We start from the raw sequence: 16101 nt of genomic DNA, 5'->3' as shown, positions 1-16101 counted from the left end.
CAAAGAACAATTTAAACGATGGGCCTAATCTATGACAGAACGGAAATATTGGTGCTATGCACTGTTTGGTCAGCAACATTTCTGGCAGTTGAGTTTTATAATACAACTGCAGGTTTGAGAAAAGTTTTGGACCCCTGTATGTAGATTATAGTAAGTGTGCCAGGAAGTTGGTGTACATATTAAAAGTTATCTTACTCTGAATCCAAACTGTCCCAAACTCTGAGCAGGCTTGGATCTGGGATGTTGGTTCCGACCCATCAAATATGGCACATAATAGGGTTTTACTCTAGGATTCCAGCACAGGTTTGCCTCTAGTAATTTACAAGTCTGCTCTTTCGCCCATGCAGACCAGGAAGTCAACCATAAATAAGCCCAAATGATGGAAAAACAATATTGCTAGCATAAAGTGACAGATGTTGAGGTTCACAAAATGTCTGTTTAAGCATTTTGTAAGAATCCATTTCCCAATTGCATACACCTGAAATTTTTGCAGAAGTTATGAAGTAATTGTACTCAGAGACGTGGAGTTTTCTTAGTTTCATCTGCTAAGGAAATTGTCAGAATTCATGTTGCAAAAAATGACTGCTATGGTTATTACTGTTGCTGTTCAGGGGAGCTATTCAGATTCCTCATTTATTGGAGTTTAATAGATTAAAAGTCCAAATTTGAGTCTCATGATATAAGACCAATCAAATGCTAATCTGCATAATTTTCCCATAAGCAGCTATGGGAAATCTGTATAATTTATGTTTCAGCAGTTGCCAATCATGAGTGAAACAGCATTGTTACATTTATTTATCAAAATATTTTTATTGATCTTTGCTTGCTATCACATCTGGGTTTGCTCCTCTTTTTCCACTAAGGAGACGCTTACTTTCTCTGGCTCTCTCTGGTAAATAATGTAATGTATGATGTTTCCCGAACATATATTTATAGGTCATTTTTAACTGGAAGCTTTCTATTTTACAACTTCTTATTGAATACCTGTCTCTGCAAACCTGCTGATATGGCTTAATTTATTTGACTAGTTTAACATAGCACACTGGTTTCCAACACCAAGGCTAACTGTGACAGGATTACTCATGTGAGTAAAGCAGGGCGGATTTGGTCCATAAGCAATATAGCTTCAAATCTATGCACTTAAAGAAATGCTTCTAACTTTAAACCCAGTAAAAAGTTAAATAACAGTGTTATAGCCCACATGCAATGGACCCCAATCTCTAGAAATCTGTTAAAAGGGCAGTAAGAGGAAAAACTACAGATTGAACATTAAGGTTGAGAATTTAAATAGGAAAAAAGTTAGGGATTCCAATTTCCCACAGTAATGTTAAATCAACAACCACATGGCAGATATAGCATTCTGAATTACTGCATTTGCTACTGGTCCAAGGAAAGCTTGAATGGCCAGGGGTACGGGCTCTCCTCCTTGTTTCCAGCTACTTCTCCAGCTCTTGGGGTTCTTCATGGCAAAAAAGAACCTGTATATGTGTAAAAACAGCTGGTTCCAATCCAGCTGTTGCTGGCACATGGGTGGTGAGGAAATAGGAGCTGTCCACTGGGAATGCATCTACCAGAGAGCAGACCCCAACAAGAGGGAGAAAAAGCCAGGAGGAGAAAGGGGGCACAGTGTTAAAGAAGCAGGTACAGGGGAGTGGAAAGGGGAACAGAACAGACAGGAAAGGTATTACATGAAAAGACAGCATGCAATTAATTTTCTTAAAAAGTGTAAAATCCATAGTGCATTTAAGACTGTGCAACTACGTAAATATTATGCTTTTCCATGAAGGCAACAGCTGTATGGCAGAGGGATATTACCTCATTGTGGATTGGAAGCGGATCATGGGATTGCAAATGGGAGGGGGAAAATAGCCTGAAGCCATTTTACTATTAAGATGTGATCCAGACTGTGCTATAATTTGGAAATGCCCTGGTCTTTCATCTTTCTTGTGGCCTACTTGCACCAGCAATCTTACCTTCTTCCAGCTCTGCATTATGAAAATACTTTGCATTTCTGTGGTGCCTTATGTTAGAGGTACTCAGTGCATTTTACAAATAACTTTGCCTCACAAGATGAGTCTCCCATTCTGTCTGCAGATCTCCACAAGAGATTTGCTGTACTTGTAAAAGACATGGTGGGGAGGCAGCTATGTGACGGAGGGTTACTAGCAAGCTAAGCATCATTCCCCTCCTTATGACTTCATGGATTCCTGCCGTTTTGTTCTTCATGCAATGCAGGGAATGTTTAAAACAATTGTATTTCCAGGTTTTATTATTGCAAAAGTGTTTGCTTATTACCTTACACATTAGACACTGAATAAGTTGACACTGATTACGACTCCCAAAGTACATTTTGTATGCCAATCCACATCAAGTAAGAATGCTGTATTGTGTACTAGGAGTTATCAAGTACAAAAAAAAAAACATTCTAGGGCAAAGAAATTCAGTGACCTAGACAAAACTGTGATCAGATTCTTTCAAAAACTGGAAACTGTAGCACTGAAAAATCTGGATGAGAAAGTCAAGAAATGAACTTTCAATTGGTTTCCTTTTTCCAAAAGGAATTGTAATTTCAGTAAAATTGTGCTTGGCGCCACAGTGTGTGAAAAGTTCATCTGGGGGAACATTGGTCGTGTTTGCCATTTCCAGGAATAATAATCCCATCCTAGCAGACATCAGAGGATTGCATCTCATTTTAGTTAAATTAGTATGTGGGGAAGGGAGCAGTAGAGAGCAGACAGAGAGCTCCAAAATGGAGCTCTGCAAATCTAAACCCTTCCTGTGGTTTTACGTTTTGTGTAAACTTGTGGTAAACATGACCTGCTCTATGGCTCCAAGTGTATATTATGGGTGGTTTTGCATGGTTTTGAGCCAAAATCAGTCAAAACTTGGACAGTTTCAGATGGGTTTTGCTCTGAATTTTCCTGTGTTTGAACCTGAAACTCAAAGTGAAACTCATGAAGGACAATGTTATGTAAATGTAAACTGAGAAAAGACTTCCAAAAAGCCTATGAACTTAGCAGCCAGATGTGACGCTGTTCGGTCCCATAGTAAAAACCTAAAGTAAAACTTCCGTGTTTGTAGTTTCTACCACTTTAAGTAGAGATGGCTGACCCATAAACCTGGACTGAGTGACTTCCAGACTTCAGAGGTGTTGAAATCCCAGCCCATATCCTGATCTTTGTTTTACAGCTGAACCCTGACTAAATACGAAGCTACACTAAAACTGTTTAGATTAGAACTCAAGATTTCCTGGTGCTGTGCTCAAACCAAAACTCTGTCTCTGGCCCCAGGGGACTCTGCAGCTAGAATTGTTTCTAAATTGAATGGTTGTAACATATTCCCATGAATGTCAGCAGCTCTTTAGCTGCATGACTGCTGCTGAACTTTTCAGGTATGCCCAAATGGCTATACTTTGGAGAATAAGAGGTAAAGTCTATCATTCCACTGAATTCAATGGAATATTACTGTGCAATGTCAGCAAACAGTAGCAAAAGGTGCAGTCCCATTGTAAGACAATTCTGTCTGTTTGTCTCTGGTTAATGGCTCTTGCTCTGTTTTCTCACATAATCTGCATGGTATCTTGTCCATCCACTTGCATGCTGATTATCTATATTCAAAATATGGTTGTTGTTTGTTGCTTCTCAAATAGTTCTCAATAGTTATAACTTTTTCTTAAAATTATGTTTCTACTGTCTTTAATCTGTCTGTTACCTCATAAATCCCAAGCACCTTTCCTAGAGTATTATTTTTTATACATCACCCTAGGTATGCCTGGCAGTTTAATGACAAGCAAAAGTATAGCCTTTAGCCCTAGCAATCTGGTTAAATTTCAGATTGGAAAACTGAATCCTGCTTACCTGCAGTTGCAGTTAAATAAATATTCATCTTTTCATCTTCTCTTAAAAAACATGTTCTGTTACAGTGTGCTGTTAAACACTTGCTGCATTCCACCCTAGAACTGACTGTACCTCAGTTCTGGATTAAATGATTACTTGCCTAGAGAGTTAGTAAAATTAATTTGTAAGGCACTATGTGATCCTTCTGAATGGAAAGCATGCTATAAATTAAAAGGTGCAAATTGTGCCACTGGACATGCGCTCACCCCAATGAAGTCAGTGGAAGCCTTGCAGTGTACATCTGAGGGCCAAATTTGTTACTGAATTCAAATTCTGGCAAACCTTCTGCAAGCAGTTCTATAAATCCAACATGTTTATTGCCCCATGGGGAAGGACCCTCCTCTAAGTCGCTCACTGGACAATCTCTTTCCAGGAATATGTAGTAATGGATTGTGGGCAGACTGAGGAGTTGCTGGAATACAGCCACTGGATCATCTACTGTTGATTCAGTGGCCCCAAGCCCTGTATAAACTAGGCAGACTATGATGATTGCTACTGCTGGTTCATAGTTAGGTGCAGAAGCTGCCATGAACTAGTTGCACAATAGCACCCTACCTCCTAGTGTGGGGAGAGATTTCATCTTTCTCCATCTGCCATTACGTTATCTCACACCGATTTCATGTACTCATGGGCAATGTGAATTTCACCCTATCCTGCAATTGTAGCTCAGGTCCCTGATGATGTTTGTAGAACAAGTATGGCACTGCAGTTAGGAAGATCACTATAACCACCTGCCCTGGTTTACTGGGTTTATGAATGTTAATGGAACACGATTTGGAGAACCGAAGGAGAAAATGCAATATGAAAAGGAAAGTGAAAAAGGGCTCTGAGGAAAGCATGCCATTTCTAAATGAAGGCTCTGTGCAAAGAAATTGAATCTTTTCACAGCCAAAAATGGATCTTGTTTCTGGTTCTGTAATGAAATAGTTTTCCTAATACCCTGTGACCTGAATTTCTCCCTGCTTTCTGGGTGCTATTCCTTGATGTACAACCTGTATTTTCTCAAGTCAGCATTTGATGATGGATGTCAAAATACAGGCCATGCATTATGCATATAGCATTACCGATTTAAGGTGTTTACTTGTCAAATTGGAGAAATTCTAAAATGTCACATTCACTGAATCTGCACAGCTGTCACTTGTAGTTTTCCATGCCTTTAAATGAAAGTTCTGATAAAACAGTTTAGTTTTCCCTCACCTTTTTTTGGTGGAAGACAATAAACAGCATCTAAAATTTATGCTGTGGGTGGGGAGGCAGGCTGCAAACAGGACATGTCCTGAAGGTTGCAATAAAGACTTTGTGGGTGGTGGATAGACAGATACGGACTCCAAATCCCTACATTTTCTGATTTTTCTTTTGCTGAAAATATTCCAGATTTGTTAGTTGTTTAAAAAGCCAATTCAAATTAAACACTGTCAGGGAAATGAAGTTGTGGATATTTCTCACATCTTCCAAAACCATAGAGGAAAAAATATTACAGCTCAGGATTATTTTTCGTTCGTGGAGAAAACAAAATCCCTTTAACATGCATACTGCATTTCATACAGAATGCACTGTGTGTGCAATGTGCAATTACAGAGCTCCTGACAGTCTGTGCCTAACAGAAATGCCACCTTTACTTCAATCTCCTAACACCATCCTAAGAAGACAAATAATTGAGGAGTTAGAGAGAGGTGTCTACAAATAGCCTTCTAGGGAGAGTGGAGGAGTCATGCATTTAGATGCATGTTAAACTGAGTCTTTACATTTTCCTCTGAACTGGCAGGAAGCTACTGACTAGTTCTACAATCTGAAGGGCCTGATTCATTGAAAAATGTGTAGTGGACACCATGTCGGACTGGGAAGAAAAGCCTCTATGGAAAGGAGAAAAGAGAGGCCTCTGATGATGGTCTGAACAGTGGTTTCTCATGCTAACACTGCCCACCACCAATGGCTCAAGGGCTTGTGGGGAGAAGGTTAGCCTTTTCTACCCTCAAATTAGTGTGAAGTTGGAAGGCTTGCTGCCAGTCACGCTGAGCTGTGATTCTCCAGTGGCCCCAGCTGCCTTGGTGCATATACAGAGCTCTCCCAGTGTCTGTTGCCACTTGTGTTTTGAAGAGCTGGTGTCTCGCATCATGCCTCCTACTGCATAATTTAATTTGGAAGTATACAAAACACTATCAAACAGAAGGCAGCCCAATTCTAGCGTCCATGTCTCCAGAAATACCTCTCCTGCCCCTTGTAAAGTCCTGAGCCAGGACTCTCAATCCATAATTAATCTGCCTGCTCTTTTGAGTCTTGGGAGGGCTCCTGGGAAAATTCTGGGTAGGCCAGTGGGTGTCAGAGCACGGCATAGATCTGCAGTGAAGCAGGAAGTGGGTGAGGTAGCATGTTAATAAAAGTTCTTGAATGGCTGTCACTCATTCGTGGGATTTGGCCATGATAGAGACTATCATACAGAAATCAACTGGGCATACAATCCGCTTTTTTCCATGCTGGCACAGTAAAACTGATTTCAGTACACTGAGTAAGGAATACATGGAGTGAAACTAAAGACTCTGACATACTCAGCACTTCCACCTGCCTTGAAGAAATCTGTTTATTATCTGAATCACCATTGTTGACTGGAATTGTATTGCTGTGCTTAAATTCCTCCATGGGAATTTATGCCTTTCAAATCTGTGGAAAGCATTGAGACAACTTCTCCTCCCTTCCCCATCACCATTCAGAGCCCCTCTCCACAGTTTTCCCTCCCTTTTACATAGCCCATCCTCACAGGCCTTGTGCTGTGGGAGCTTTCTTCCAGATGGCAGGGCACAGTTCATGCTGCAGTCTCCTAGAAGATCACAAGAGTTAGAGATGGAGAAGACCCACCATAGCAAATCCATCTCCCTGCAGGGGTAGGGTGGTCTCTCAGAAATATTTGTTGCATCAGAGTATGTGTTAAATTGATACCACACTTGATCTTAGACATAAGGCCAAAGTAGCTTCAGAACAAAACAGAGTTCTATCCCCCTTCCCAGACAGGCAAGCCCAGTAATTCCTACAGCTCTCCCAAGCCCTGCTAACTCAGCACAGAGCTGAATTGGAGACCCATTCTATGTGCTCCCATGTACCAAAACTGTGTTAGACAATTGAGGGGCCAAAATTAGTGCACTTAATATTTTAAAATATGGAAAGCTTGTTTGATAGTGGTGATTATTACTATCAAGAAAGGGGCAAAAATCCAGGTAAGGGACTGACATCGCATTTTGAAGTGCTATACATTTATGTAAGGATTCTCTGATAGCTCATGTCTTATTTATACTGCCAAAATTGAGGATAGGGGCAGAGGGAAATACAGTATCAACTCATTTTGGAGTCAGTAGCAGATGAATGTATGAATGACTTCAGCTGAGTGGAACAATTCGCATGCTGTGAGAAGGCAATGGAATTACAGCAAGAATGAGTTTGACTTTGGGAGGGGTGGGGGTTGGTGGCATCTGGCTGATTCAAATCTAGTCCAAGTGAGTAATGACAGAAGGTCAAAAATCTGTTTGTGGAGCTGAGACATAAAGTCAGAGTCTGGGCAGAATTTGTCCAAAGTCTAATAGCTGTTCAACAATTTATAATGCAAAATTCGTTTGGCCTCATGGTTAGACAAATAGCTGCTTAAAAAATACTGCCATCGCAAGGGGGAAATGGAGTCCTTGAGCCTAACTCTTGCACTTCAACAACAGTGACGTTAAATACATGTTTCCATTCTTCCTACTTTTTTCGAAGCAGGGAGACTTAAGTATATATCGTAACAATGAATTTCCAGGCCAACTTTTTGTGAGAGTTTTTTGGTTTACTTAAATCAGCACTTACATCGTAACTCCAGCTTAGCAAAATAATGTGCCTGGGTATTACCTTTTTATGTTTACGAATTGTTCAGTGGCAGGTGTTCCTGCAGAGCATGCAGCCTCAGGTGAAGCATGCAAGTTGCATAAGGATTTGCTCCCCCCAGACCATCCTTTCACCTCCCATGTAGTTCTTCCCCACTGTCTCTCTATGCCATCCTCTCTCCAAGTGTGTGCACCTCTCTCCTGTTTATCTCCAGATGTCCTTCTCCTCTCTCCCACCCACCTGCCATATGTCAGTCTCTCTCCCCTGGTTCCCCATTCCTTTCAGATTAGTGCTTCCTGCTCTTTCTGACTCATGGAAGCCATAGGATTCTGCAAGATCAGCATGAAAATTAAGAATTCTGTGGGCTTCATAATGCTTTTGGAAACATCTTAAAGTAACTAAATCCTTCAGCGGTCTTTGCAGCTCCACCCTAAATCTTCTGAATCAGACCCATCAGCTCCTGAAAGCTGCAAACATGGTGGTTTAACAAGCCTTAGAATGCAGTGAGGGGCTTAAGTAAGGATGCTTATTACTAGTGTTCTTTGAAATACTGATAGCAAGAAAAAAACCCCTCAAATATTAATGGCTTTGGATTTTGTTTCCATTTTTTTTAACAATGAGCACATTTTGCACTGAAAGTTTTAATATGTTTTGATATAAAAACTGCTGTTTCACAAGTTTAGCAGAAGTGTGTTGGCTTTAATTGTTGCCAGCTGTCTTATAGCATAAACTGCCTGATAGGCTTGCGGGGCTGTATTTCTGCAATACTGAATGTTAAGTAAAACAGCTTATTGTTCAGAGAGCTACAGGTAGAAATCTGCTATAAACTATCACAGGAGATGCATGCAAAGTTAACATCTCGCATCATCATTTGCATCAGTCTGAAATGACTTGTTACATTCTTTTCTGTTTGCCTTGCAACTTAAAGTTCATCCTGTAATTGTCTGACATTCCTTCCTTAGGGTTTACACCACCAGGAATGGATAGGTCATCTCCAGACAACAGTCCAGTCCATGGTCTGTTACGTCAACCCTCAATCACAACAGGAGCCAACATACCTATTATAACAGAGCTAGGTAAGGAAAACAAAAACACGCCTTTCATGTCCATTCCCATATATTTTTCCATCTCTTTTTACAGGCATCAGGAGAGTTACCTATTTCATAGCCAGTGACACCATGTTCACTCTTCAGTTAACTGTTTTGATTTACTCTTGCTGAGGAAACATTAGGGGAAACTATTTCTACTTGGATTAAATAACTAAATTAGTTCTTCCCTATGTGTTTTCACCTTGTGTGTTCGTAAACACACACTACATTAGGCAAGAGGTTGTTCTTAGTGTATTGTACCAAGTAGGCAGGGTTCTTTGGGACAAACTCTTTTAAAAAACAAAATGTTATGTAAGATGCCAGCAGACTTCCCTTCTGCATTTGAAACGCTACTTGGTTAACCCTTCATACTCCAAAACTTGTTTAATATTGCATAGTCACTGCATAGTGACATAACACTTATTACCCTTGAGAATGGAGCAACTGGTTACCTGGATATGATTTCCACTCTAGCTATGAAGAAAAGGAGTACTTGTGGCACCTTAGAGACTAACAAATTTATTAGAGCATAAGCTTTCGTGAGCTACAGCTCACTTCATCGTATCCGTATTCATGTAGCTCACGAAAGCTTATGCTCTAATAAATTTGTTAGTCTCTAAGGTGCCACAAGTACTCCTTTTCTTTTTGCGAATACAGACTAACACGGCTGCTACTCTGAAACCTGTCACTCTAGCTATGGATATTCATGTTGTCAAGTTGTTGTGATGTGAAGTGCAGAAGCTTTCATGGCAAATACAAACTTGATTTGTGGTCCTTTGTCCTTTTTATTTTCAGTTTTATTTTTTTTTAGAGCCTTACCTGTCTTACTCCCTTATTTTATTCTCTTTCTGTACTTTCTTTCCCCCCTAAATACTTTACTTACTAGCTAAGCCTGGCAAACTTCTGCCTTTGGTTTCAATCAGTCAGGAAAAAAACAGTGGAACCCACATACTAATGATAACTGAACTGGGTAAGAAGTGCCTTTTTCCTTCACATCACTGTCTTCTTTTTTGTTGGTGGTGGTGTTGTTCCTACCATCATCAGCTTTTTCTTTATTTATCTGGCTGCATCAGAGGGGCTACCCTCATGGCACTGCTTTGAATGTGTTTTATTTGTGGTTCTAGTAGAAATTGACTGTCTTGTTCTGGCCTTTCTTAATGATTTCTTTTTCACGCAGCATCAGTAAACCTTTGATCACACTCGTCTGACCTGCCGGCTGTTTCCATAGCATCTTCTCACCAATTCATTTTCTTTGGCCTGGGTGCCCTTCTCTCTCTCTCTGTCTTTATTTGTCAGTTTGACTGACATGTCTTAGCTCTCACAGGAAATAAAAAAAGAAATACAAGATTTTGAAAAAGAAACCCGGGTATCATACCTTCCCTTAAGCAGTTTTTGTTTTGTTTTTTGTGAGTAGACCTTTTCTCAGGCTATGAAGCTAAAGCAGCTTAGCTTCTATGCTGCACTCTCTCAATAAAATGAGATTTCACAAGGGGCTCAGAGCAGTGTTTGATTAGCATTTCCTGTGGTGCAGTGCTGCGCTCTTAAACCTACCCCCATCTAGCCAGGAGACCTTTCATAAAAATCATAGTAGGCTAACTTGCATCAGGAAGAAAAAGATATAGTCAGGCTTAAACTGCACTTACTTGTAGAATTCACAGAAGATTTGGTGTAAGTTGGAAACTGACACTACATACTGTTAGAAAGTCTGTGTCAAAGTCAGGTATTAGTCTTACAAGTCTGCCAGGTAGAAGTGGGAAAAGAGTACTGCTGTTTATAGTTCCTCTCCTCAGCTAGTAAATTAAACAAAGGCACAGTCTTTTCAAAAAGTATATTTTGAAATAGTACAACAGGCTTCCAGTGGTATTTTGCTTAGGAGCCCAAGAATAAATTGACAGACACTGGGCAAGATATAGTGTAGATGGAGCTATTTAACAGATGACTTTCATCTGCATCATATAATGTAACCAGTGACTGTATATAGCTCTAGAGATATTACTTTTTAGTGGTTATGGCAGGGGATGAGGAATTGTATGTTCTATTGCCAACTCTGCTACTGACTCCGTTTGACCTTGGTTATGTCACAGCCAATTGGTGTCTTAATTTACCCATCTGTAAAATGGGGTTAACAATGCTTATCTTCTTCTTCTTTGAGGCCATTGCATGACAGTGCAATACTATATTAGTGGAAGATAGCTGTTGAATAATGGGTAGTTTGATCAAATAAAAGTAATTGAAGTGAGCTGTAGCTCATGAAAGCTTATGCTCTAATAAATTTGTTAGTCTCTGAGGTGCCACAAGTACTCCTTTTCATTTTGTCTCAAGATGATAGTTCAGAATGGCAGGCCTATTTCTAGATAGAGAGTGATTCAGTTGAAGTCAATGGCATGAGGATTTGTTGTTTTTTTTTAAGAAGCATCCTTGTCTACTAAAAAAAAAAATACAGGAAATTTCCAATAACAATGAGACAAGAAAAGTATTCAAGATCCACACTATCAGATGCTGCAAAACTGATATTTTCTCAGACCTGGATGGGAATTGAAATTAATTTTTCATTTTTTTTAAATAATTTCAAAAGCATCTTTGGTGACACAAGTGATCAGTCTGCACTTTTATGACTGAGGAGTCTACTATGGAAAAGAAATGACTTCACCAAATATCATCTGCTTGATAAGATTTCTATCAAGCTGTGTGTAGTGGCATGGGCTAGGAGTGGGGAGATGAACTCTGGCAACTCAATGAGAATCTAAATGTCAAATGTTTCAGAGTAGCAGACGTGTTAGTCTGTATTCGCAAAAAGAAAAGGAGTACTGGTGGCACCTTAGAGACTAACAAATTTATTAGAGCATAAGCTTTCGTGAGCTACAACTCACTTCATCGGATGCATTTGGTGGAAAAAACAGAGGAGAGATTTATATACACACACACAGAGAACATGAAACAATGGGTTTATCATACACACTGTAAGGAGAGTGATCACTTAAGATAAGCCATCACCAGCAGCAGGGGGGGGAAAGGAGGAAAACCTTTCATGGTGACAAGCAAGGTAGGCTAATTCCAGCAGTTAACAAGAATATCAGAGGAACAGTGGGGGGTGGGGTGGGAGGGAGAAATATCATGGGGAAATAGTTTTACTTTGTGTAATGACTCATCCATTCCCAGTCTCTATTCAAGCCTAAGTTAATTGTATCCAGTTTGCAAATTAATTCCAATTCAGCAGTCTCTCGTTGGAGTCTGTTTTTGAAGCTTTTTTGTTGAAGGATAGCCACTCTTAGGTCTGTGATCGAGTGACCAGAGAGATTGAAGTGTTCTCCAACTGGTTTTTGAATGTTATAATTCTTGACGTCTGATTTGTGTCCATTCATTCTTTTACGTAGAGACTGTCCAGTTTGGCCAATGTACATGGCAGAGGGGCATTGCTGGCACATGATGGCATATATCACATTGGTAGATGCGCAGGTGAACGAGCCTCTGATAGTGTGGCTGATGTGATTAGGCCCTATGATGGTATCCCCTGAAAAGATATATGGACAGAGTTGGCAACGGGCTTTGTTGCAAGGATAGGTTCCTGGGTTAGTGGTTCTGTTGTGTGGTGTGTGGTTGCTGGTGAGTATTTGCTTCAGATTGGGGGGCTGTCTGTAAGCAAGGACTGGTCTGTCTCCCAAGATCTGTGAGAGTGATGGCTCGTCCTTCAGGATAGGTTGTAGATCCTTGATGATGCGTTGGAGAGGTTTTAGTTCGGGGCTGAAGGTGATGGCTAGTGGCGTTCTGTTGTTTTCTTTGTTGGGCCTGTCCTGTAGTAGGTGACTTCTGGGTACTCTTCTGGCTCTGTCAATCTGTTTCTTCACTTCAGCAGGTGGGTATTGTAGTTGTAGGAATGCATGATAGAGATCTTGTAGGTGTTTGTCTCTGTCTGAGGGGTTGGAGCAAATGCGGTTATATCGTAGCGCTTGGCTGTAGACAATGGATCGAGTGGTATGATCTGGATGAAAGCTAGAGGCATGTAGGTAGGAATAGCGGTCAGTAGGTTTCCGATATAGGGTGATGTTTATGTGACCATCGCTTATTAGCACCGTAGTGTCCAGGAAGTGGATCTCTTGTGTGGACTGGTCCAGGCTGAGGTTGATGGTGGGATGGAAATTGTTGAAATCATGGTGGAATTCCTCAAGAGCTTCTTTTCCATGGGTCCAGATGATGAAGATGTCATCAATGTAGCGCAAGTAGAGTAGGGGCATTAGGGGACGAGAGCTGAGGAAGCGTTGTTCTAAGTCAGCCATAAAAATGTTGGCATACTGTGGGGCCATGCGGGTACCCATCGCAGTGCCGCTGATTTGAAGGTATACATTGTCACCAAATGTGAAATAGTTATGGGTCAGGACAAAGTCACAAAGTTCAGCCACCAGGTTAGCCGTGACAGTATCGGGGATACTGTTCCTGACGGCTCGTAGTCCATCTTTGTGTGGAATGTTGGTGTAGAGGGCTTCTACATCCATAGTGGCTAGGATGGTCAAATGTTTCTTTTCTGAAAAGCAACCTGATGTGGATACTTCCTCACACTGAATGGAATAGAATTCATGGCTAGGGTGGTGAGGCTGTGGCTGAAACCATTTGAAACGACACTGTAGTATAGTAGTAGAATTACAGTGTATTGCTTTTGTCTGACAAGCTTGATGCAAGCTGAATGGGGAGCTTCCCTCTTTGGAGTTGCAATTGCATTAACACAGTTCCATCAGAAAAGAAGCACCGTAGCAGATGTCTTTGGGTTGAACCAATGTTTTTGTGGACAATGTTTATGTCACAAAGTGGACCTGACATTAATAGTTTTCTGCATATCCGCACAGCCCTATTCATTGTATCTTGCCTGTACGGAGGAAAAATGTATGTCAGCACCATGGCAAGTGAGCAGATGGTGCCAAGAAAGTCGTTTTTATGGCACAGGGATATTCACCTTTCATACAAGCAAAATAAGGATTAACAGATTTTTAAGTGCATATTTTCACATCCACTTTGATTTCATTTTAAGTGATGTCAAAGACACGAGTTTGTGTTTCCAGACACATGCCATTGCTTTTTCTTTCTGATTGTGTCGTAGGTAAAGTCACATGCTGCAGGCTAAGAAGCATATTATGATATTTTTGTATTATTATTTTCAGTAAATGATTCTAACGTTCAGTTTTTGGACCAAGATGATGACGACGACCCAGACACAGAATTGTATCTTACACAGCCATTTGCATGTGGAACCGCATTCGCCGTCAGTGTATTGGACTCCCTCATGAGCGCTGTAAGCAAATCTAAACTTTCTCCCCCTTCCCCATCAGACAGACCATAGGAGGCTGATGATGTGTAGCAGCTCCATTGCTACCATGCAGCCTGAAGGACAAGATACCTTCCCCTACCTGGACCTTCATACACCGTCATTACTTTGGATGTGGACTGAGCCCCAGTTCCCCTCAAAGGTATTTAAGCACATAACTCCTGTTGTCCGTTGCAGTTATGCACTGAAAGACCTTTGAGGAGCTGGATCTGACACTCTGTAACAACTAATCTCTCAGATCACAGGGTATGTATATTGGCCTGAGACTTCAAAAGTAACTGGTGATTTTGGATGCGCACTATTTTCAGAAAGAGTTGAAAGTCTGGTGGCTTGCAGCAGGATGTCTCAAATTGGGCTTCCGAAAATGGAAGCGCTCAAAATCACTAGTCACCATTGGAAATTTAGGGTATTAGCTCTAAAATATGAAAACTGTCTTCTTGCAGAACATTACTACCTTGACAGTTCAGTGTTTTACACATTTTACAGCTTCTAATTATCTTTTGTACTCCATCAATAAAGTGATAGTTCATAGCGACAAACAAAAGGTTTAGATTAGATCAGGTCAGCGGACAAAAGCTTGAATGCTTCTGCAAAGCTTAATTCAACCAGCTGACCCTCTTGGCTCTGCAAAAGTGGGCTGGAAATCAATGGGAATGGGATTTCTTGAAAGAGCAGCTACATCACAGTTCTGGGTCTGAATTTGCATGAGCATGCTGTCAGGTTATTCCGATATTCCTGCTTGTATCTGGGACCAAGAATGCAAAAATATAAAAAAAAATTGATGTGGGTGTTTCAAAGTTTAAACTGGTTAAAAACAAAACAGGTTTGTATAAGGTTCATTTTGAATTTCAGTGGAGTTCAAACTAAGCAGCTATTTTGCTTAAACCAGTTTTTGGCCATCCATAGCAAATAAATACTCTTCCTCTCTCAATAGCAAATAAATAGTCTTCCTCTCTCAATACAGACAGGGTATCAGTCTCTACTTTAAACTTTAAGCTTTAAAGTCTCTAAACCAGTTTTTGGCCATCCATAGCAAATAAATAGTCTTCCTCTCTCAATAGCAAATAAATAGTCTTCCTCTCTCAATACAGACAGGGTATCAGTCTCTACTTTAAACTTTAAGCTTTAAAGTCTCTAAACCAGTTTTTGGCCATCCATAGCAAATAAATAGTCTTCCTCTCTCAATAGCAAATAAATAGTCTTCCTCTCTCAATACAGACAGGGTATCAGTCTCTACTTTAACCTAGAGTGGGTCCATTTTTAACTGGTTTACGCACTCGCTTAAAGGACTTCCATTTAAAAACTTTGTACACTTTATGTGCCAGCAGATTAATGTTGGAGCAGATTTTTGCAAATGGACCAAATGGAAAGCAAGCAGTCTAAGGGTTTTTATAGAAACACTGGGAAACTAACACTAGCAATTTCCAGATTGATACTTTTCAATGGAAATAGACCTCTCGGGGTAGATGACTAAGATGCAAGAGAGATGTAATTAATGGAGGAGAATATGAAATGTTGTTTATGATAAGCTCCATTAAGCAAGCCTGTTGTACTATACCTCTGATTTTAAAGTGTTCAAATGAGTATCCCTTTGGAGACCCTGTTTACTCCTGATTATCCTAACTACAGCTGTTTCAGAAGACTCTCTTGTTGCAGTATCAGCTGTTATAATACGATTACTTTGTAGATTATGTTTTTTAATAATGTCTTTCATGATCCTGATCAGGGTCTGTTGAAAAAAAGTTAGTTTCCAGCTTTGATTTAAAAATAGAATTTAAATAAATCAAACTCACTAATGGCCTCCTGATTTACATGTGCTAAAGACAGTTTGTCCATGTGAAAGGCAGTTGTGCACATAAACTGAAATTTGCCTGTGCGACCAATATGCTGTTTGTGCACATAAAATCTGTTTTGTGGGTAAAAATGACGGTGCATGCCTAAAGCTGTAGATGCAAAC

General features: G+C 40.3%; 1 protein-coding gene across 1 annotated transcript in view; it reads left to right on the top strand.

Moving 5' to 3' along the window:
• The window catches only part of KCNMA1 (potassium calcium-activated channel subfamily M alpha 1), an 827350-nt gene that overhangs the window by 786447 nt on the left and 24802 nt on the right, over positions 1–16101 (top strand). The window contains 3 exon segments of the mRNA XM_038409287.2: positions 8705–8818; positions 9717–9800; positions 13981–14111. Of these exon segments, the coding sequence (XP_038265215.1) occupies positions 8705–8818; positions 9717–9800; positions 13981–14111 (329 nt within the window).

This window comes from Dermochelys coriacea, chromosome 7, assembly GCF_009764565.3.
Source record: "Dermochelys coriacea isolate rDerCor1 chromosome 7, rDerCor1.pri.v4, whole genome shotgun sequence".
NCBI lineage: Eukaryota > Metazoa > Chordata > Testudines > Dermochelyidae > Dermochelys > Dermochelys coriacea.
Note: the sequence above shows the minus strand (reverse complement) of the source record. Positions and strands in the feature narration are given on the sequence as shown.